At 42.6% G+C, this 23,806-nt stretch overlaps 1 protein-coding gene across 2 annotated transcripts in view; it reads left to right on the plus strand.

Moving 5' to 3' along the window:
- Positions 1-16,076, plus strand: part of LOC112105766 (protein BANP) — a 251,621-nt gene extending 235,545 nt beyond the window's left edge. For both annotated transcript variants that reach the window (XM_024198684.1, XM_024198686.1), the window contains exons 12-13: positions 9,423-9,566; positions 15,286-16,076. In XM_024198684.1, coding sequence (XP_024054452.1) covers positions 9,423-9,566; positions 15,286-15,357 — 216 coding nt within the window. In that variant the 3' untranslated portion in view covers positions 15,358-16,076. The remainder of the gene's footprint in view (positions 1-9,422; positions 9,567-15,285) is intronic.
- The last annotated feature ends 7,730 nt before the right edge of the window (positions 16,077-23,806 follow it).

Here is a 23,806-nt window from a genome sequence, read left to right on the forward strand (position 1 = left end):
TACTTCTCCTTATAAAAGTACATACTTAAACTGTTCTGTAATGAGTAAGATGGTTTCTGATTGCTCAGCGCCAACAATGAACCTAACCTAAAGCAGTCAGAATGCAGATCTATAATGATTCATTGAGCACAAACATTCGTTAGAACTAATTATTAAATCTACCCATTTATTATACAGTAGGGACACAGTGTAACAATATATTGTCAAAAATTAATGTCTTTGGCTGTGAGAATGATGATCTTGGCTTTGTCTCCTTACTTATGCAGCAGCAAGAGACCATTCTTTTATAGGAATGTTCTATTCCGTTGACATTGTCACGTAACTAGGCCAACCAATTCAAAGCCTCTACAACAGCCACCACCAGAATTATAACCCCTTCATTAGTTATCACCGCTAGCCCCAATAAGGTATTTTACATTCAGTAGAAGCATAATAGCTGTTAAATATTTTTGAAAATATATATAGATGTAATACACTTCCCTAATTACTAGGCCTGTCAAGCAATTAAAAAAATTAATTGCGATTAATCGCACTGTTAAACAATAATAGAATAGCATTTATTTAAATATTTTTTGATGTTTTCTACGTTTTCAAATATATTGATTTCCATTACAACACAGAACACAAAGTGTACAGTGCTCACTTTATATTTATTTTTGATTACAAATATTTGTGCTATAAAAACAAAAGAAATGGTATTTTTCAATTCACCTCATATAAGTACTGTAATACAGTCTCTTTATCATGAAAGGTGAACTTACAAATGTAGAATTATGTACAAAAAATAACTGCATTCAAAAATAAAACAATGTAAAACTTTACAGCCTACAAGTCCACACAGTTCTCCTTCTTGTTCAGTCAGTCACTCAGACAAACAAGTTTGTTTACATTTGCTGGAGACAATGCTACCCACTTCTCCTTTACAATGTTACCTGAAAGTGAGAACAGGTGTTCTTCTTCGAGAGATGTCCCTGTGGGTGCTCCACTTCAGGTCAAGGTGCGTCCCAGCCCCTTCGATCCGAGATTTCTACAGCAGTACCCCTACGGGCCGTGCACACGCTGTGCCTGCCTCACGAGCTGTCAGTGTTTGAATAGCGCGTGCATGGCCCGGGCTCCTCAGTTCCTTCTCTACCGTCCCCGGCTAGCGACGGAGTTCAGCAGTGCTCTCAGGTGTACTCAGAGATGGTTCTGTATCTCAGTTTAATTTAGATAGTTTAGTCATAGTTACTATTTAAGAAAAATAGTTTAGTTTTTAGAGTTATTTAAAAAAAAAACCCTCAGCTACGGACATGCCCGGCTCCCCCGGCTTCAAGAGAGGCCATCCCTATCTCGGATCGTCATTCATAGTGTGTACGCTGTTTGGGGGAGTCTCATGTACCCCCAAAATGCGTCCACCGTAATAAGCTTAAAGCGTGAACCCACAAGGACAGGGAGCTCAAACTGAAACTCCCTCAGACCTTTGTCTGACCCTGGCCAGCAAAGCTCTTTAAAACCCTCAAGGGAGAAAGGTAAAACAAAGAAATGGCCAGCTTCCTCCCCCCTCAGGGGCTGCTCCTCAGCCAAGAAGTCTCAAGTGTCTTCCACCTCACAAGTGCCCACTGCTCCTTGGCTCAGCACTTTTAACTCTGCAAGCACCTCAGGCACGGCTGCTCAGCTTCCTGGTGCCGAGGCTCAGGGCTTTCAGCTGCCCACCTCCTACGGCACGGTGCCGAGAGCTGTCACGGTGCTGAGAGCACAAACAGAGATCATGGCACCGCCGTTTGATCGCTCCCGGCACCGAGCTGCCTCGTGTCACCTGCCTGCCCGACAGTGCCCATGTCTGGGGCACCTACTCCTGCGGCACAGTATGCACCCCCAGTGCAACCTTCGGTACAGCAGCTGCCTCCGCAGACTCTGCCTGCACCAACAGCAGCGGCACCGTAGAAAAGCTGTCTGGCGCTCCACGATGCTTTCTTACATGGATAGGCAGATAAGACCTGAAGTAGCCGCTTCGCCTGCACAGGACATCGCTCCCCATCCTACAGCGATAGCACCACAGGAGGCCACAGTGCCCCCACCACCTCCCACTACTGATGAGCTCAAGATTATCCTGGAGGAGGTACCAGAAACCCACCATGAACTCACCGACATATTATAAGCTACCACCTCATCCAAAATAGCCCTACCAATTAATGGGGCCGTCATGGAACCAGCTAAAATTATCTGGCAGACCCCAGCCACGATAACCCCTTCTAGCAAGAGACTGGACTGCAAATATTTTGTCCCGTCGAAGGGTTGGAAGTTTCTATTTACTCACCCATCAACCAATTCGCTAGTGGTCGAGGCGGCCAACCAGAAAAATAAGCACCAGCCTTTCCAATTTACCCCATCTGACAAGGAGAACAAGAGACTGGACTCCTTTGGGCGCAAAGTGTATTCATCTTCCACTTTTCAATTCCGAGTAGCGAATTATGCGGCGCTCTTAGCAAAATATCACCACAAAAATTATGCTAAAGTAATGCAATTTATTGATAATGTGTCAGAAGACAAACGAAATTCAAAGCAGTGGTGTCCGAGGGCCAATTGGTCTCCTGCACAACTCTTCAGGTCGCTCTCGATGCTGCAGATGCAGCTGCCAGATTCACGGCCATCGTCATGCGGCGTGCCTCATGGTTTACTACTTCCTCCTTTCCCAAGGAGATACAGAGCACTATCCAGGATCTTCCCTTCGATGGGGACAAGCCTCTACAACCAATGAGGTCCTCCATTCCATGAAAGAATCACGTGCCACACTCAGATCTTTAGGCCTCCAGCCACCTGCCACAAAAAAGAGGCAGGACAGATATCAGCCATACCAATGGCCATGCTACCATGCTTTTGCACAAAATCAACACTTCAGACAATATGGTACGCAGCAACAACAACACCATAGACCCAGAACCCAACGGCGTCGCCCTCCACAAACGACAGCGACCCACCCTCCTGCCTCAAACAAACAAATTTGAAGCCTTGGTTGAGGGTACAGAAAACCTCCCACCCTCTTCAGCATCAATTTCAGCCATCCATTTCTTTGGACACCGTCTGCGCCCGTTCCTTACCAACTGGAAAGCTATCACTATGAACAGATGCGTCCTGGAAATTATCAGATCGGGTTATGCCATCCCCTTCCTCTCCGTACCCCCTACCCACCCTCCCACCCCGTCCCTTTCCAGGGACTCCCTCATGAACAGTTGCTCCGTCAAGAGGTACAACACCTCATACAGCTAGGAGCGATAGAGCGGGTACCTGCTCAATACAGAGGGAAAGGGTTTTACTCCAACTACTTCTTGACAGAAAAGAAAAATGGCAGATGGTGCCCTATCCTCGACCTTCGACACCTAAACAGGTTTGTCAAGAAAGAGAAATTCCGGATGGTTACTTTACCAACGATAATTCCGACGCTGGAGCAGGGAGATTGGTTTTCAACCCTCGATCTCCAAGACACATATTTCCATTTCACTATCCACCCTGCCCATCAACATTTTCTCAGATTTGCCGTGGGAATGGAACACTACCAATAAAGGGTCCTGCCATTTGGCCTTTCCACTGCCTCTCGTGTCTTCTCCAAAGTGCTAGCAGTCGTAATAGCACATCTCAGAAAGAAAGGGGTCCTCATTTTTTCTTACCTGGACAATTGTCTCCTCAAGTCCCCCACTCACTTGGAGGCGATCCGAGTGACTTTTGCAACTATGCACTGCTTCCACACCCTGGGTCTGCAAATAAACAGAAACAAATCTACCTTATGACCTACCCAACAGATCGATTTCATCGGGGCACACCTTGACTCCACCATCGGTCTTGCCTCTCTTCCCCAGGACAGATTCCACACAGTGGGTACCCTAATTACCCAGATACGTGCCAGCCCACGGGTTACAGTCTGAGATTCCCTGCAGCTGTTAGGGCACATGGCCACTGCGACATTCGTGGTCCCAAATGCCCGCCTGTACATGCGATGCCTTCAGGGGGGCTAGCCATGGTATACAAACCAAATATCCACAGATTAAATAAATTGCTAACTATGCCTCCGAAAGTCAAGGACTCGCTCCTCTGGTGGACCTCTCCTATCAACATCTGTGCCGGGATTCCCTTCCGACAAGAACCCCCTTCACTGACCATCACTACAGATGCATCCCTCATAGGATGGGGAGCGTACATGGGTCACCTCACCACTCAGGGCCTCTGGTCCTCTACGGAAACCAAGTTTCACAGAAATCTACTTGAGCTCCAGCCGTACGCAATGCCTGCCTCCTTTTCCTTCCCATTATCCAAAACCACAGAATTCGGATCATGACAGACAACATCGCATGCATGTTCTATGTGAACAGACGCGGGGAGCCCGGTCCTACTCCCTCTGCACAGAGGCGGTAAAACTATGGAATTGGTGCCTTCAACACAATATCCATATCTCCACCTCATATCTGCCCGGTTCTCAGAACACCACCGCAGACGAGCTCAGTCGATACTTCCCCATACAACACGAGTGGGAACTTGATGACGCCATCCTATCCTCCATTTTCCAGACCTGGGGTTATCCCGAACTAGATCTATTTGCCACGGCAATAAACAAAAAATGCCCGACATTCTGCTCCAGAGCCAGCCTGGGAAACACTCTCGAGGAGACGCCTTCATGCTCCCATGGACTGACATTCTCATGTATGCGTTTCCACCAATACCTCTGTTGAACAGAATAATACAGAAGATAAGAACAGACAGATCCAACATCATTCTAATAGTCCCATTGTGGCCCTGACAACCATGGTATCCCTTCCTCATGCGGATGTCGGTCAAGCCGTCGATTCCCCTCCCCCCCCCAGCAACCTCGTATCACAATGCAGGGGCCAGCTATTTCACCCCGACATACAGCGACTCCACCTGAGGGCCCGGCCAATCAATGGTTCTCTAATGAGGAGTTAGCATGTTCTGAACAAGTGCGGACAGTCCTACTACACAGCAGGACACACACCACACGCACTACTTACCTACATAAATGGAAGAGGTCACATCTTGGTGTACGGCCAAACAGACCTCCCCAGTTTCCGCCCCACTCCCACTGATACTGGATTACCTGCTAGACCTTAAAACATTAGGTCTCTCCGTGAGTTCCCTCAAGGTCCACCTCGCGGCAATCACCACATTTCACCATAAGATCGACAACACTACGGTCTTTACCCATCCAGTAACCAAAATGTTCCTGAAGGGCATCCAAACATTATATCCAGACGTAAAACCACCTGCTGCGCCCTGGGACCTCCACCTAGTCCTCAAAGCCCTGATGGATAAACCCTTTGAGCCAATGGCTACCTGCTCCCTTCTCCACCTATCCGTGAAGACCACCTTCCTGATAGCAATCACGTCTGCCAGACGAGAAGGAGAAATGGGAGCACTCATGGCAGAACCTCCGTATACCACATTCTTCCGTGATAAGGTCACACTCCGCACACACCCGAAGTTTCTGCCTAAGATGCACTCTTCCTTTCACCTCAATGAGCCAATACACCTACCAACATTTTCCCCAAAACCCCACGCTAATGCTTTTGAAACAGCAATGCACATTCTTGATGTGCGCAGAGCACTATCCTTTTACCTGGATAGAACAAAACCCCTTTTTTAGGAAAATCCCCAAATTTTTCGTCTCTACCACTCAGCGATCACAGGGAAAAGCTATCTCTACGCAGAGACTCTCCAAATGGATTGCAGACTGCATACGTCTCTGCTACCAACTGAAGCACATACAACTCCTGACATAAATTAGGACACACTCTACTAGAGCTGTCTCCACTTCCACTGACTTTCTCCGTAATGTCCCGCTTTCTGACATATGCAAGGCAGCTACCTGGGCATCGAACCTTACCTTCGCCAATCATTACGCTCTCATGCACATGCAGCATCCGACACCAGGATGGGTAGAGCTGTCTTGTCAACAGCCTTCTTACCTGATCCAAAGTCCCGACCATCCTAAAGGATACTGCTTTTCAGTCACCTGAAGTGGAGCACCCACAGGGACATCTCTCTTGAAGAAGAGGAGGTTACTCACCCTGTGCAGTAACTGACTTCTTCGAGATGAGTGTCCCTGTGGGTGCTCCACTACCCACCCTCCTCCCCTCTACTTCGGAATCTGGAACGGACTCCGTTGTAGAGAAGGAACCGAGGAGCCCGGGCCGTGCACGCGCTAGTCAAACACTGACAGCTCGTGAGGCAGGCACAGCACATGCGCGGCCCGTAGGGGTACTGCTGTAGAAATCTCTGATCAAAGGCGCTGGGACGCACCTTGACCTGAAGTGGAGCACTCACAGGGACACTCATCTCGAAGAACGTCCATTACTGCACAGGGTGAGTAACCTCCTCTTCACATGGCACTGTTGTAATCGGTGTCGCAAGATATTTACGTGCCAGATGCGTTAAAGATTCATATGTCCCTTCATGCTTCCACCACCCTCCCAAAGGACATGTGTCTATGCTAATGAGGGGTTGTGCTCGATAACGATCCAAAGTAGTGCAGACTGACGCATGTTCACTTTCATCATCTGAGTCAGATGCCACCAGCAGAAGGTTGAGTTTCTTTTTTGGTCGTTCGAGTTCTGGAGTTTTCACACTGGAGTGTTGCTCTTTTAAGACTTCTGAAAGCATGTTTCACCCCTCATCCCTCTCAGATTTTGGAAGGCACTTCACATTCTTAAAACTTGGGTCAAGTGCTGTAGCTATCTTTAGAAATCTCACATTGGTATCTTTTTTGCGTTTTGTCAAATCTGCAGTGAAAGTGTTTTTAAAATGAACAACGTGTGCTGGGTCATCTTCCGAGACTGCAATAACATGAAATATATGGCAGAATGTGGGTAAAACAGAGCAGGAGACTGTAGCGGGGTGAACACCCGCTCCAGCCCGGAAGGGGTTGGAAAAGCCCTGCAGAGGGCTGGGGCTGGGGCAAGGAGCAAAACCCCGGCTGATTGGCGGAAGTGGCTGCAGCTGGGGCCACGCCCCAAACAGAGCAACTCGGCCTTATAAGAAGGCCAGGGCAGCCAGAAGCTGAAGAGTCTCACTCTGACTGGAGAGAGAGACAGGCCTGGCTGCTGGGGAACTCACCGGGGACCTAGAGTGAGGCAGGGCTGGGGAAAGGCCTTGGGGGCAGGGAAGCCCTAGGCCAGCAACTCCCCAGGTTGCAGGGCCTGGTCCTAGGCCCACATAGGTATTGGGGTTGCAGAGGGGCAGCCTGAGGGTGGGCAAAGGCAGCCAGTCCAAACCCCTTGTTGCCTGTGATGATTGGTTGATAGACTCCAGTCCGCCCCAGGGCGCGGGGGCTGGATGGTGACTGGCAGTAGCCACGACTGAGGCGACGTGGGGATAGGGGGTGGGGGTTCCCCTGGATGGGGAGACCCAAAGAGAGAGTGGGGTACGGCCAGGGGGGCAGCACCCAAGCCAAGGGCACCGGGGTCCGGGAGGTACACAGGGGCCAACGACAGGTGGGACACCTGGCCTGCAGAGGGCGCTCCGACGACTGGTGAGCTAATTCCCAAGACGACCAGCAGGAGGCGCCGCAGGGGTGAGTCTGCGCCTGATCACAGAGACATACTATTCTTCCCCAAGTAGTTCAGTCACAAATTTAATTAACGCATTATTTTTTTAACGAGCATCATCAGCATGGAAGTATGTCCTCTGGAATGGTGGCCAAAGTATGAAGGGGCATACAAATGTTTAGCATATCTGGCGTGTAAATACCTTGCAATACCGGCTACAGAAGTGCCATGCGAATGCCTGTTCTCACTTTCAGGTGACATTGTAAATAAGAAGCAGGCAGCATTCTCGCCTATAAATGTAAACAAATATGTTTGTCTTAATGATTGGCTGAACAAGAAGTAGGATGTGTGGACTTGTAGGCACTAAAGTATTACATTGTTTTGTTTTTGAGTGATGTTACGTAACAAAGCCCCCAAAATTTGTAAGTTGTGCTTTCACGATAAAGAGATTGCATTACGGTATTGTATGAGGTGAATTGAAAAACACTGTTTCTTTTCTTTGTCATTTTTATAGTACAAATATTTGTAATAAAAATAATAATATAAAGTGAGCACTGTACACTTTGTATTATATGTTGTAATTGAAATCAATATATTTGAAAATGTACAAAAACATCAAAAAATATTTAATAAATTTCAATTGGTATTCTATTGTTTAACAGTGCGATTAAAACTGCGATTAATCACAATTAATATTTTTGTGTTAATCGCTTGAGTTAACTGCGATTAAATAACAACCCTACTAATTACCTTTTCCAAAGTGATTTTAAGAATGTAAAAAATTGCAAATTTTGTGAAAATATGGCCTACGGCATTAGCAGTACTGTATATCCTTGCAAGCTAGGGGCATCAGACACCTGGTCCAGTAACGAGAGCCAATCATCCCGGCAAAGCTCTTCTCCTACCCCATATCATGGGCTTTAGGATACATCTGTAATAACAAATGAAGCCAAAGGCTTTTATGCAAACATAAAATCTAGCAGAAAAAGCCCCAGCTCTGGTTAATTACAACACAGCACTCTGGTCACTGACTGCAGAGCTCTAGCTCCTCCTCTCCTCTCACTGAGCATCTGGGTTTCTTCTGGAGGTGTCATTGGGCCATTAGTCCCCAGTGCTGCTTTATTACCCTCCCCCCGTACACTTACAGGAGACCTGGGCAGAAATCTTCCTCTGACTATTGGGATTCAGGCAGGGCCTCTGATTCTACACCCTGATTCAAAGGCCACTGGAATAATGGACATGCTCCCGTGGACCTGACTGGGGGGCTTTGGATTAGGGCCACAGAACAGCATGATGTAAACACCAGTGTTCCATTTTGTTTCTCTCCTCAGAATGTTGGTGTAACCCCCAACTAGGCTAATGGGAATGGGGTGCACTCATTACAAGAAAAATAGGTTCAGCAGTTAGTTATAGGAAGCAGTGTGTAAGTGCCGCATAACAGCCTCATTCTGTTTGTGTTAATCAAAGGTGGTTTTATTTTAATTAAAGAAATGAAACCGGGAGTATTTAGCATAATCCCTCAGGATGGTTTTGTGCCGTCACTAGTGCTGATACATTTTGAATACAGAACTGTTTTGTATTACAAAATCATAAGAGAGGTAAACGTTTCCAGGTATGTTGGCTGTTAACCGTTTCACTAAAAAATTGAAGGAATCCAGATTTTATAAAGCACAACAAAGTACTTCTGGTCTAACTGTCCTTCAGTATGAATACCATATTCTCTTGGAAACCCTTGCAATTTAACTTAACCATTATTGATGGATAGTTTTTTGGTGGGGTTCTTGTTTTTTTGGTCTCACATCTGTTTTGTAATTACAGATGTTTCACAATGTTCACAATGCCTTTGTAATTATGGTTGTTTACAGGATATTTTCTCTGTTGGTTTGTCTGCAGGTGTTACAGGGTGCTCAGTTGATAGCTGTTGCCTCTGCAGATCCTGCATCTGGGGGCGTAGATGGATCCCCACTCCAAGGGAGTGATATCCAGGTCCAATACGTCCAGCTGGCACCGGTGACAGACCATGCTGCTACTAATCAAGTACGTATTTTTCCCATTTGAAAGTACTTAAAAAGATGCGAATGCCTGTCAGAATAACTATGTTGCTGTCCACAAATATTCCATTCCCTTAGGGTTTATAATACGCAATTTCTCAACTCTAAAAATGTCTCCTATAATGAATGCCTCCATTTATAAACAGCCTTTGACTATTCCTGGCCTTGTTCCTACCTCTGAGTCCTTGCTTGATTGCCCCTAGAGTATAGTCATTTTAGTCATCATCATTTTCCTGAATCAGTAAAAGAGGAACACCAAGCTGATAGGACAGGAGGAAGATGTTTGCCTGGAGTCATATTAGGAAAGCTTCTTTCAGCCTGAGGTTCTCAAGTCCAATCTTCTTGAAGGGTGCCTGCGCTTCCTGCCTGCAGTTCAATCATTTTGATCCACTGTTTGGATTTCCCACATCAGCTGCAGTGTTAGCAATTGTAAGCAAACACTTGAGGCTCTCTTTTAAAATGGAAGCATTATCCTTCATGCCAACATGAATGTTCATGTAGCTGGCTATAGAAAACTCTTGTTTTTCTCAGGAAATATAAAGGTATTTGAACCCGGCAGTGATCTCAGGCCATCTGACTGCAACCTGACAGTCACTCACCAAGAGTACATGCCTAATTTCTCATCCGCTCAAAGCAGTGACTGATGCTGATGGCAACAAAACGAGGCTGGTCTCAAACAGTGTCAAATTTTCGAAGGTAGTTGCTTTACTCCCAAAACTGCTCAAAGGAGCCCAGAAGGAATGCAAACTGAACTGCCAGCCATATCATGAACGGTATTATGACAGCAGTGCCACTAGCTGGCTCCAGAGTTGGATTTTGTCACCATTCCTATGTAAACCCCTATTTTGTGAGGATGTCTAACCGGGCTGCAGATATTGGCTATGGGCAAAAAATTGCTTGATCAGCTCTCTGGAAAAGAAAATGTTGCATTTTGTAAGTTACGATGTTCTCCAGTATTGTGTATGTGTATTGGAGGTTACCAGTTTGATTGGCTTGATTTAGACTGTTAAGATTAAAAAATAGTTTCAGTTTACAAACCAAAGTCCTGCTTTTTTGAGGGCCTCCTGAGTGGTGCAGAGCATCCTGCACTCAAATTGGAGTGAATGCAAGTTGAGGTTGCTCAGCAACTTCAAGTTTTGGGGACAAAAGAATTTTAAATGGCCTGACTTTTACATGCATTTTGAATACAGAGGTGCAATAAGCAAGGCCTGCTGCTGACAGCGTATTCTGTCATGAGTGGAAAGAAACCCTTCCCAAGTGTGCTGGAAGTGTGCATATCCAGAATGACATGCAAGAGCGATAAGCCTTGACATGTAACCTGAAGCTGGTCTATTGTGTCCAGGAGCCTTCTGGTGTTTTCAGGCCACCGTAAAAAATAATAATAATAGTGATTATGCATTTTTATTTATAGATCCCCTATGCCTGAGGGCCTCTGTGTGCCTAAAATAATATAGCCAGAACTATGCCTTAACAGAGTGGGAATATATGGCCCAATAAATTATCAAACCAGAGTTGGAACAAAATATTCCTGTACATTCTCTACCCATAACGTACAATAAATAAGGACAAAAATAGTGTTTTTACTAATGACCACATGGATCTTCCAAAGCAAAGTACACTTAATCTTAAGGCAAAAGCATCACAGAGAAAATATATGAAAACAAAGAAAGGTCCCACATGCGTACTAAACATACTAGAAATTGCCCATTTTCCACACAAGGAGGCTAGTCGTACAATATCCTTTCCAACCCTTCAGCAAGGGTTGGGGTCTCCCCTTGTACAGAAGAGCCCATCCATTTGCTCACTCAAAATGAAGGCCCGGAGTCTGTTTAAATTCAGCCAAACATCTTTCTTTGTCTCTTGGTCTCTGGAAAACCAAGTTTGAACTGGTATATGCAAACCACCTCAGGGCATGGTACCTCTCTGGAGTTGTTTACAGTCTTTGGTCTTGTCTACACTACAGACCTATATCAGCATAGTTACGTCGCTCCGGGATGTGAAAAATCCATCCCCCCTGAGCAACGTAATTATACCAAGCTAGCCCTCCATGTGGACAGCGCTACGTCAGTAGGAGAGCTTCTCCTGCCAACAAAGCGACTGCCTCTCAGGGAGGTGAATTAACTAGCATCTTCATTAAAGTACTACAGCAGCACAGGTGCACCGATGCAGCATTTGAACTGTAGATGTGCCCTTACCAGCTCATCTGAGTCTGTTTTGAGTTCCTGGAGGAGCTGTGGTAACCTTCCCCCCGGCGCAGAACCCAATCATACATAAATCATTCATAAATTTAAAACAACGGTCCCCAAAAGATACTGCATGGGATTGCAGCGTCTATCACAAATGTCCCAGACAATGAGCTTCTCAGTATGGGGCTCTTGCAATATTTATTTATTTTAAACCTTTAAAGTGCCATGCACACTTCTGGCTCGATCCAAGTAACAAAATACTGCTGCATCGCACATTCAGAAGTGCTTGTTCATAGTAAATTGCCATTGCAGATCTGGGCCCCAGAGTGTTCCCATAAATCACTTCCCACTGAATTTGTTAGGGAGCCGGTTTTTTGTGACATTATCATCCCTCTCAGCTATTAGATCTGACAGGCAGTTGGTTGTCGAGTCCAGCCGTTAACATAGGCATCTGTCTCCCACACGATTGGCAACCACAAAAGGAGTCACTTTCTTTCAGAGACACTTTGCACTGTGTTAGGTTTTAACATTGTGGCTAACCACAGAGATTTATACCAAGTTGTAGATAAACTGAAAGGAATGTAAAACAAGAGGGGTATGGAAAGAAATGCAAAAAAGGCTAAAAATAAGTTCACAGTAAATAGTTCCTAGTTTGCACAGACTAAAAACTAAGGAGCTATAAATGTAAATTAGTAAAATGAACCTAATATTTGCATCACCTTAAAATGTATGGATTACTTATGAACTCATAAACAAATAACCAGGTTGGCTGAAATGATGGAGTGGTCCTGCATAACTGGAAATGAACTGATTGGATAAAGGGAAAAATATTAAATGCACATCTTAGCTCAGTAATGCAGCAGCAACCTGTATTATTTCTTTTTCCAGAAAGTTCTATGCAGAGATATTTTCGTGGTCTCAAACATTTTGAATCTGTTTCTGTATCCAAGCTTGTCAAAAGTGGGGCTCATTGTTGTCCTCCAGGGCCAAAATCCAGTACTCTGCACAAATTCCAAGTTGAAAACATCACATGTGAACACCTCCTTCAGGTCTGAAAATCAGCCTCTAATTTCTCACTTTTGTGCCCTCCAAACAGTGCCTTATTGTTTATGGATGCCAGGTTGCACATGTAAAATTAGAGGCAGAAATGAAGCTCCTTTGAAATTAATCACTCCTTTGAGTTGAACTGAAGCAGATACGAATGCCCTGATGTTCAATACTAATTTCAGTTTATTCAAGCACAGTTTTGTACTTGCAAGTTAATTTAAGGCACAAGTGTTAATAACTAGAAGTCTGACTGGTAATTTGTGCTCACAAATCAGGTACTTAGACATCTAACTAATAGTATGTCAGCGATGCATTGCAGGCACAAAATCGCAACTGCATGTCCAAAGGTCGGGTTGAGATCTGGCTGATATTCAGGGCCTAGAAGTAGTTTGCATACTTTCATGTCCTGATTTCATTCTTTACTTATAGAAACTCTAATGATTCTTGACATATTTATTTGCAAGAACAAAATGTGGTAATATCACATATTATTTTTTTCACTGAAATCTCCTGATTGGGGGTCAAATTTTGGTTAACGTGGGGGGAAAACCACACAATGCAAGCTCACTTGCAAGCCCTTCAAACAGTCTCGTACTTCTGCCTGATAGCCTGAATCCTGGATATATAGTTGGTGCTTGTGTTATAGATTTTTTTCCCCAGGTGTTTAGGTAGTTGCTTTAAAGCTTAGCTGTTGACAAGCTGTTAGCATTATTCTTCTGATTGGCACTGTTATATAGGACAAGTAAATAAGCAATCAAACGACTCAAAGAATTCCACAGGAAAAAAAATTGAAGCTACATGTAATTACTGGCAACAGAACACAAAAAAGCAGGCAAGAATTAATTTCACAGTGAAACCTTAATTTAAGAAGAAAGCTTTGACAAGTTGAACCTCACAGTATTTTTATTTGACTAAGCCACTACAGTCCAGCAGTGTTTGGGTAGGAAAACCATTAGCTGTGTTTCACTCCTGGTTTCTCTGAAGCCCCATCCCAAGTGTTGATGCTAGTTTTTCTTTATTAGGAGAGAGAGGGCAGTAAATAGGGTGCCAAAAAGTACCTTTTCCTGTAATGGCAGTGTTGCTACTCTATTGCTCTTGCACCCTGTCCTGTTCCCAGAGCATCAGTTGGCTCAAAGTACAACTTATATGACAATCTAGGTTCGCTTCGCTTCATGCAGAATCTCTGTCACAAACCCCTGAGGCTCTCCACATTAGCTACTCACTTGGAGGCCTCACTTGACTGGACCAATATGTGAATAACTCACATTCTTAATGCAAACATCTTTTTTCTCTTTAAGAGTAAATCAGTTGTATGGGGTTTTGGTTTGTTTTTCTTTTAATCCTGTTCATACAGGTCTATTTCCTCTCTGTAGGAATCGAGAATTCTTTGCCTCCTTTTAGGGGGAGAAAGTTAATTTCCCAGAAAACACCAGGATTATTTACAGTACTTTTATTCTTATTTGACCTTGTTTATTAGGTGTGAATTGCACTTAAATGCGCCTGTCTTGTTTGTCTGAGAACCCCAGAAGGAGTATACAAAAAGGCCCATTGTACATGGTAAAGGTGGAATGCTACTGTGCTAAAACTTATATAAACTCCCATTTCAATTCAGTGTATGCCTGATCCACACACAAGTTTTGGGTTGGTGTAACTATTTTGGTTAGGGTTTTGATTTTTTTTATTGAAATGGTTGTACTGATACAACCTTTAGTGTGGATGGAGTTATACCAGTATAAAGGTGCCTTTTAACAGTATAGTGTATTCCCCTTCCCGTACGAACATTAAGCACTTTTATATCAGTGTAACTGCAGCCATACTGGAGGGAGAGCTGGGGGTGGTGTTCTTCTTAAACTTTATGTGTGTGTGTGTGTCTTCTTTTTACTTTGCTCTGGTTTAAGTCCCCTTGATGGTCATCCTTTTCGGCTTTTTTAAAAAATTGGGATTTACAATTTATTTTCTGAGCAGCTTCCTAAGTATTTTATTTATTTTAGATGGCATTTTACCAAAACTCAAAAGTTGGGTTGGCACTAATGGTTCTCCTACATTCTCTGCCCATCTTTGGAAAAAAAAACTCCTTTAATTTTGGACACATTAGGAAGATCTGGTAATTAATTGAGATTTATATGTGGCCAAAAGGAAGATGATAAAATATTTAGTATCAAAAAAGATATAGTGTTTTAATAACACTTTGCATTTTTATTAGCTTTATGTTTTTCAAAATGCTATACAAACATGTACTCAGCAGTTTCCCCTATACTCCTGTGAGCCAGGTAAGTGACATTATCCCTTTCTCCCAGGTGGGGAGGATGAGACGGTGAAGCAACTGGCATAGAAGGCCACATAGCAAGTCAGTGGTGGAGCGGGGATTAAAGATCTTGACTAACTTGCTTTTAGCATCTTCTTTAATGCACTTGCGTTGAGAAGATCATTTGAAGTAAAATATGAATTCATTTTTTTTGTTTCTTTCCATAGAGCACAGATTCCCTTCAATCAACTATCCAGCCAGAAATGCAGATAGAACACGGAGCAATCCAGATCGAGTAAGGCAAGAATTGTGGAAGCTTCATAGATCCAGATGCCAGTGACCACAGTCAGAAGCTAAGGGTTGCTGCCCACGTACAACAACAGGAGAAAGGATGTGACCATCAGACTAACAGACATTTTCATTTACGTCTCCTGTAAATATCACTGTTCTGTTGGTCTGTTTGTTTTTACACACATGGCTAGATCCTCACCTGGTGTAAATCAGTGTAGCGCTGACTTCAGTGGAACTACATCACTTAACACCAGCTGAGGAGTTGGCCCTCTAAATATACAGGTTCATCCCTTAGGTATTTAAGGAAAAATATTCCCTCCATGAGAAAAAAAACAAAACACCTAATCAATCAAAACATTAAAACCAAGTTAATGTTTTATCCCATCATTTCTTCTGTGAATCGTACCACTGAATGTCCGTAGCTCTCTTATCGAACACATTGCTGCTTTGCAGTACATGCTTTATCACATATAGAAATCAAGAGCTCAAATATTTTTCATTGTTTAAATGGCTTTTTTATTTGCTAAGGTGTTTATAACAAAAAAAGAAAATGTTTAAAAAAAGAAAAAAACCATACTGCAAGTATTAGCCTTTTGCTGGTGATTTCTGTTCAGTGTAATGAAAAATTGTATTTGCAAAAGACTAACAATTTTGTTTGTATTGTTGCTTAACTACTTTTCTAAGGAAAAAATGCTATCAAATGCTGTAATTATGCATTTCTAAAGAAACAAATAAATGTGTATTTATGAACAGTGTAATTTCCTCTCCCCTCCACCACCCCATTGTATATCCTTAGGTGAGAACACATTTTACACTGGTTATTTTTATAACACTATAGCTATGAAATATTTATAGATATCTGCTGTCTGTAGAGGCATAGTACCAATTCAGAGGTGAGACTAAGTAAAGTTACCTAGGGAGGTGGTGGAGTCTCCTTCCTTGGAGGTTTTTAAGGCCCGGCTTGACAAAGCCCTGGCTGGGATGATTTAGTTGGGAATTGGTCCTGCTTTGAGCAGGGGGTTGGACTAGATGACCTCCTGAGGTCCCTTCCAACCCTGATATTCTATGATTCTATGATTCTAAGTCTACAGGGAAGACAAGGTCTAGTCTTACTTTGGTCCCATCAAATAGGCATGATGCTGTTATTAGCCAAACCTCGGTCTATGGATTTGCAGTGGCATTCCATCATGGGAAAAATTTGGTTTGTTCCAATGTGAACCTTTCTGAGCTTCAGAGTCTGCAATTTGCATCTTACACAGTAAATTTATGAAGCCATTTCAAACCAAATTTATAAGGGCTCCTCAGAATTCTTCTCCCTGGTGCCACTCCTGCTTCCAGCCCTGTGGGGAATGCTGCACTTTGAGTGACAACATTGCATGTCAGCTGTACTTTCTGTAAGCAATAAGTGGGTGTGGGTTAGACCTGGTTAGAAGATTTGTTGTCAATAACTTAGGCTGGGATTAAGTAAATTGGAGTTGGTCACCTGACTCCTTTAGCCAGTCCTCTTTGAAACCCCAGCCTTATTCTGTTCATTTTTGCTCTTTTGATTGATTACATAGTTCCTGGATATAGATGTTTTCTACTTAGGATACTGTTCTGCTGCTGCCACATATGGTATATGCGATATGAGGGTTTCTTTCTCAGGAGGTGTTGATCTAGTTATTTATTCCAGTTATTTATCTCTGTTGAGCCAGCTGAGTAGTGCCCTTTAGATTAAATCATTTTGTAAGATTTGTGATTCAGTAGTTCAGTAATGATGTCTAATTTAGTAGGATTCATGATCTTGAAATCACTGATCTTTCTCTGCGAGACTTTCCTACATCACCCTGGGTTCCTTTACATCCACATGCGACTCTGGACTTACTCTGCTAAAAGCTTTCAAAAAATAGAGCAGGTCCATAGTTAGCTCAAAGGCCACCTCTCCGCCTGCCCCACCCCTCCAGGAGTGAAATACTGGCCCCATTGAAGTCAATGGGAGTTTTGCCACTGATTTCAACACAGCCAGGATTTCACCCCAGATGTGTTTATTTAGTAAGCTAATTTAAGGGGAAGAGATATTGTTTGCAGGACCATTATTGGCTTAGAGAACAGACCTGCTTGTGTGTTTCAGCCAATGAGAAAAGTATAGTTGTTTATTTTTTTTAACTGAATAAGCTAGGTTCTTATTGACAGATAATATATTGTATATCTATTAAAATGTTAGTGAATGAGAAATAGCCACAAATTCTATTTGGCTTAACTTAGGAAAACATCCCTCCTGAGCTGTAGGCCTCAACACCCAAGATTTCTTCCAAATATTGTCCCTGGTAAGTAATAAGTTTACTATAAATTCACACTTTTCATTAGGATATTTGCTGAGGCACAAGTACAATACAAATTACCAGCCAGAGTCTGTCAAAACTACATTTACAACAGGTTAAAGAATATGGCTACTTGCCAGTTTCATTTTTTAATAGTGCTTCCCAAACTGGATGATGTTTAATTAACTTTGCATCCAAAGGGAAGCCTAAAAATACAGTAATTCCTGCATATTTTAGAGTGGCTGTTTAATAAGAAAACACTATTTGGAAGTGACAGTGCAGAAGCCTGGGAAGGTGAAGCTGCTGGTTATTGAGGATAAAGCTACATAATCCTCTCTTACGATATTCCTGTTGGAGGTAAAACCTTCATGCTCTCTATTAGAAAGTGCTGCCTTTCCCCCCTGCTCTGAGACCTGAGGAGAACAACAAGTGCACATGCTGCATTGTGTAAACACAGCACACATGCATTTAAACCACAGAGTTCTCTCTGTGTCTCTCTCTCTCCGAGTTGTGTTCTCTACGCATTTTGCAGCTAGAGTACCAGATGGAGCATATGGCAAAGGCTTGTTGTCAAGTGATTTTCCATTAACCATTTGAGCACTGCATGCTCGTGGCAGGAGAGGATGAAAGTGATGATAGTTCTGTGTGTGTGTGTGTGTAGAGATATATAAAAAAAGAACTAGATAAGTTCATGGAGGATAGGTCCATCAGTGGCTATTAGCCAGGATGGACAGGGATGGTGTCCCTAGCCTCTGTTTGCCAGAAGCTGGGAATGGGCGGCAGGATGGATCACTTGATGATTGCCTGTTCTGTTCATGCCCTCTGGGGCACCTAACATTGGTCACTGTCTGATCAGGGTGAGTGCAAATCACTTAAAATAAATAGGAAAAGAATATTAAGATTCTCTTATGGATTCAGATATTTAGATTGTACACTCCTAGAGGTAGGGACTATATCTTCCTCTGTGTTTGGCTAACACCTAACACATTATAGGCAGTATCATAGTATAAATAATAGTACTTCAGAGAACAAGGGCATCAGTGTTGGATCAGATACTTCTGTTGGTTGTTCCCCTTCCCCTAGCCTCTGTCTTTAGATTAGCAGTTCTTTGAGGAAGGGCCATCCCTTCTTGAATGTTTAGAAAGCAGGTAGTTCATTGTGGGCCCTACCATATACAAATAATATTAGTCCTGGATGGGAGGACATAGGCTTCAATTCTAAACTGATTTCCCCTCCAATGGACCCTTGCATCTGTGAAGAGCTGCTATGGGCCTCTGTGCCAGTGCAGGGGTCTGCCCATGTAGAGTTCATTGCAAGATTGGGGCCATCGCAATCAAAAACTCTGTGAGGCCTTACAGTTTGCCTGGCTCTGCATGCGGCCAAGTTAGCATTGTTTCACTTAGTTTATGTCCAAAGTGGTCGTGGCATGATCTTTTAAGCAGGCCAGTTGGGAATGGAGCTTTCTTGTTATGTCTCCCTCATTATTTTCAGTCTCTGCCTTTTTAATAAGAAAATGGCTCTTTTCCCTCGCAATAAAACGTCTTTAACATCCTGCATTTTTTTAAAAAATTGGATTTTTCAGCATACTCCTTTTGTTGGGGCTGCAGATATTGATAACATGTGACTGCAACTATTCAGAAAGAGAGAATGTTTATAACAGAGTAAGACCAGAAGAAATGGGAGTTCTAGTCCTAGTCTTGTCACCTTATGACCGATGGGATAAATAATGCCTGAATAGAGTTTTATTATTTAATAATATTTAGACTTGAAACTTTTCAGGGCAGAGACCTTGGATGACATCTTGACCCCTTTGAAGTCAATGGGATTCTTTCCATTGACATCAAAGGGGCCAAGATTTCACCGCTTCTATTCACACGTCTAAAATTCCTACCACACTGTTGGTGCTGTATCTACAATAATACTAAAAAATGCTTTGAGATCTTTTCTCATTAGAGGCCTGATTCAAAACCCAGCTAAGTCAGAGTGTGTCTGTCCATTAACTAATAAGGGCTTCTATGGTCCTCACCCAGCAAAGCATTTAAGCATGTGCTTAACAGTAAGTATGTGAGTAATTCCATTGAAGTCAATGGGATTTGTCCTTAAAGTTAAGTGAGAGCTTTTCTGGATCGCAGCCTTTTCCAATTCAAATGTAACTTTTCTGAGAAGGGGTAACCAGAACTGCATACAGTAGTCAAGGTGTGGGTGTACAATAGATTTATATAGTAGCATTATGATATTTTGTCTTATTTATCCCTTTCCTAATGGTTCCTAACATTCTGTTGCTTTTTTGAACGCCGCTGCACATTGAGCAAATGTTTTCAGAGAACTATCCACGATGACTCCAAGATCTCTTTCTTGAGTGGTAACAGCTAATTTAGACCCCATCATTTTATATGTATAGATGTTCATTACTTTACACTTATCAATACTGAATTTCATCTGCCATTTTGTTACTCAGTTTTGTGATATCCCTTTATAACTCTTTGCAGTCTGCTTTGGACTTAATTATCTTGAGTAACGTCGTATCTTCTGCAAACTTTGCCACTTCACTGTTTACCCCCTTTTCCAGATCATTTATGAATATATTGAACAGTACTGGTTCCAATACAGATCCTTAGGGGACCTCGCTATTTACCTCATTCCATTGTGAAAACTGATAATTTATTCCTAACCTTCGTTTCCCATCACTGCTTGCTTTGCTTAAGGGTCTTTGGTGAGGGATCTTGTCAAAGGCTTTCTGGAAGTTTAAGTACACTGTATCCACTGGATCCCCCTTGTCCACATGCTTGTTGACATCTTCAAAGAATTCCTATAGGTGAGGCATGATATCCCTTTATAAAAGCCGTGTTGACTCTTCCCCAGCACATTGTTTTCATCTATGTATCTGATCATTCTGTTCTTTACTATAGTTTCAACCAATTAGCCTGGTACTGAAGTTAGGCTTACTAGTATGTAATAGCCAGGATCGCCTCTGGATCCTTTTTTTAAAAATGGTGTTACATTAGCCACCCCTCCAGTCATATGGTACAGAGGCTGATTTAAGCATAGGTTACATTCCACAGGGTGAAATGCTGGCGGTATTGAAGTCAATGAGAAACTCCCTTCAGTGGGTCCTAGATTTTATCTCATCTGTCTGCCTGTTTTAGAGTTTTATACTATTGCCCATCAGCATAGCATCTTGTATGTAAAACCGAACGCAATAGTGAAGTCCCGGGTGGGCTTTACAAAGTCTGAGAGCTCCTGCAATGTGCAACAGAAGCCAAATTAACAGGAAAGGTGAAGTAGCTGCATTTCAACTTCCTACGAGAAGTCAAGCTTTTATAGATGCTCTTGGTTTCTAATGGTGTACTAGCTGGAAGTTCCTACAAGTTGATCCAGAACTTAAGCTCAGGGATCAGAGCAGAGAATCATCTCCTGGTATTCTGTAAAGCACCACTGTGTAAGTACCGAAGACAAAATGAAAACATCACAAAGTGCTTTCAAATATAATAAGTAAAAGGAAGTTTTAGGAATCCTGGGACTGAGGTGAGATCGATCGCCACATCCTAGGACTGCATTTGCTGAGGGACCGGAGCACTTCTGAAGACCTACAACCTTTCTCTCCCCTTGAAGTCAATGACAGTTCAGACCTCTCAGCCCTGGAAGCTCAAACCACAAGTGTATTAAAGTTTGATGGACTGGAGCTCAAATTTAAACTACCTAAAAATATCTCTTTTTTTTTTTGGTTTATCACAGTGTCACTTTGTGCTGCAAAAGTGGCAGTGGAAGAATAGACAGTGGCTCACTGCATCTGCTGTAACCCAAACGACAGCTGAATTTGTTCCTTAGGTTTGCTTTTAGGCCTATTAATCCTGTTATGCATCCGAAGAAGTGGGTTGTAGCCCACGAAAGCTTATGCTCTAATAAATTTGTTAGTCTCTAAGGTGCCACAAGTACTCCTGTTCTTAATCCTGTTAGAATCCCTTTAAAGGAGGGAACGCTTACCAAACCCCTGGTAAATACCTGTTTCAATCCGGGAGTACCTGAAATGCATCTCTCTGCATCCTGCTTGCTGCATTGGTGACTATCTGCTTCACAGAGCTTTTTGTGAGCTTCACATTAGGAAATTCAATGTGGCAACTAGCATTAAAAAAAATCCTTGCAGAATCTGATTTTAGACAATTATTTCTTTGGCAATCCTGTGTTCCTTTTGCATTTTTAAATGTCAGAAATAATAACGATCTTATATTTATAGAGCTCCTTTTGTACAAATGGATCCTAAAGCACTTTACAAGCTCTGCTAATTTAGACCAGCTATCTGCAGTCAAACTTCATTTATTTGGATGAGACTGGGGATGTGAAAGTCATTCAGATGTTCTGGGGTTTGGGGTAAATTGAGGCCTTTCTTGAATGTGTTGGTACAAGCTAAGGTAAGTGATCTCTCAACTAAACACAGTTTGACAGTATGTATAGGAAATGCTTGATACCCCACAAAAGCACAACTAATTAACAATGAACAACAACAATACATAAGACTTGGGTACAGCGGTAAAGAATCCTGCTACAAGTTGAAATTACAGGGAGAATTTAAGTGGTTGGAATGTAATTACCCATTTACAATTTGGCCAGAACACTGGGGTTAACACCCCTATTCTTTCAAAGAGTACCCTGGGATTTTCGATAATGTTTTCTTTCGCAGCAAGATATATTTGGCTGGAAATGGACCAAAAAAAAAATGTTGCTCTCAGCTGCAGCTTTACATGAGAAATCTTGATCAAGAGCAAATATTACATCTCCTTTGTTTTTTTAAACAAGATGAATTCCAGTTCTGAAAATTTTCTCATGATTGTTTTCTATGAAAAAGAAAAAAATGCTTAAAAGAAACTGGCAAAGGAAAATGATTCTCCGATATTGTTTAAACAAATTTGGTTTTTTGAGCTAAATACATAAAAGAATAAATAAAGAAAACATGCTTAAGGTTTTGCTTATTGTTACAGATACTACAGTTATCCAGTACACTGGAAAAACCCCAGAACCTCATCTAGTTTTCAGGTAAACAGTGCATGTTTTTAAGTGTTTTAACAAACTGTCCAGCAGACTGGAGTGGGCCTGAATGACTATCCACTCAATAGCCTTCGGTGGAATAGTTTCTTTCAAATTTTTCATTCATTTTTTAAACACAACAGAAATCTTTAAATAATCTGGTTGTGAAACAGATCAACAAAAGCCAGGAAATTCTGAGTTAAACCTGACATCTCTGCACTATTATCCATGGTGTAAACTAGCTAAGGCGAGATTATTCACCTTCATTTTGTGGGTCACAGCCTGAACACCTATGGTATTTCATTTTGAAAACAAAATCCCTGCTTACCCCCTGGTTCCCCACTTTTTAAAGCCAAGCTCCCTCCATGAGTCCCATTTGTATTTAGGATTCATTGGCCTTTGCTTCCCAGATTACCCTCTGTGTCATAATGTAGAACCTGGAATTACAGCAGGGGACTGGAAATCAGAGGGACTTTCCCATTTGTCACTTCCAAAAGGGAAAAAAATCTTTCCTGAATTTATGTCTAAAAATAATCTCATTTTAAACTGTGAACTATATATAAAATTTACTGCAGGCTTCCTGAAGAAGCGAGGAGAAATTGGGGAGCTGGCCAGCACCAGCCCAGTGAAATATGAATTTGAACAGTCATTTTTTTCGACATACATATAAGCTGCCTAGATGTCTTTGTTGCCTGAATTTGGCACAGCCATGCCTCTCCCTTCAGAACTTCGGATTCAATTTCTAGCTGAAAAACGTTGCTCTCTCCCCTCCCTCCCCCCCGGCTGGATATTTCCCCCCCTTTCTCAGTAATACTTCTTTTTGAATCCAATGAAAAAATAAAACTGTTGTCACTGCATTGATCCTACCAGAGAAGTTAGGTCAGCTACTTTAAATTTAAAAAAAATAAATCATAAACCCATAGGCTGCTGGGTGCCAAACAGCTTTTAACAGAGAAAACAGCTGTAGGCTTTACCTTGTCCATGGAGAGTGCTCTCTCTTGCTGCTTAGCTTATTTAACAGCCAGGATAAATGTCACAGCTGGAACGTGTGTGTCAGCCATTAATTATTAATTTCCCCTGAGCCGCCTACTGTAGCAAAATTAAACCTTCCGAGCATCCCCGTTGGCAATGAGAT

This window comes from Terrapene carolina, unplaced genomic scaffold (genome assembly GCF_002925995.2).
Source record: "Terrapene carolina triunguis isolate 2854851 unplaced genomic scaffold, T_m_triunguis-2.0 Scaffold33891, whole genome shotgun sequence".
Taxonomy (NCBI): domain Eukaryota; kingdom Metazoa; phylum Chordata; order Testudines; family Emydidae; genus Terrapene; species Terrapene triunguis.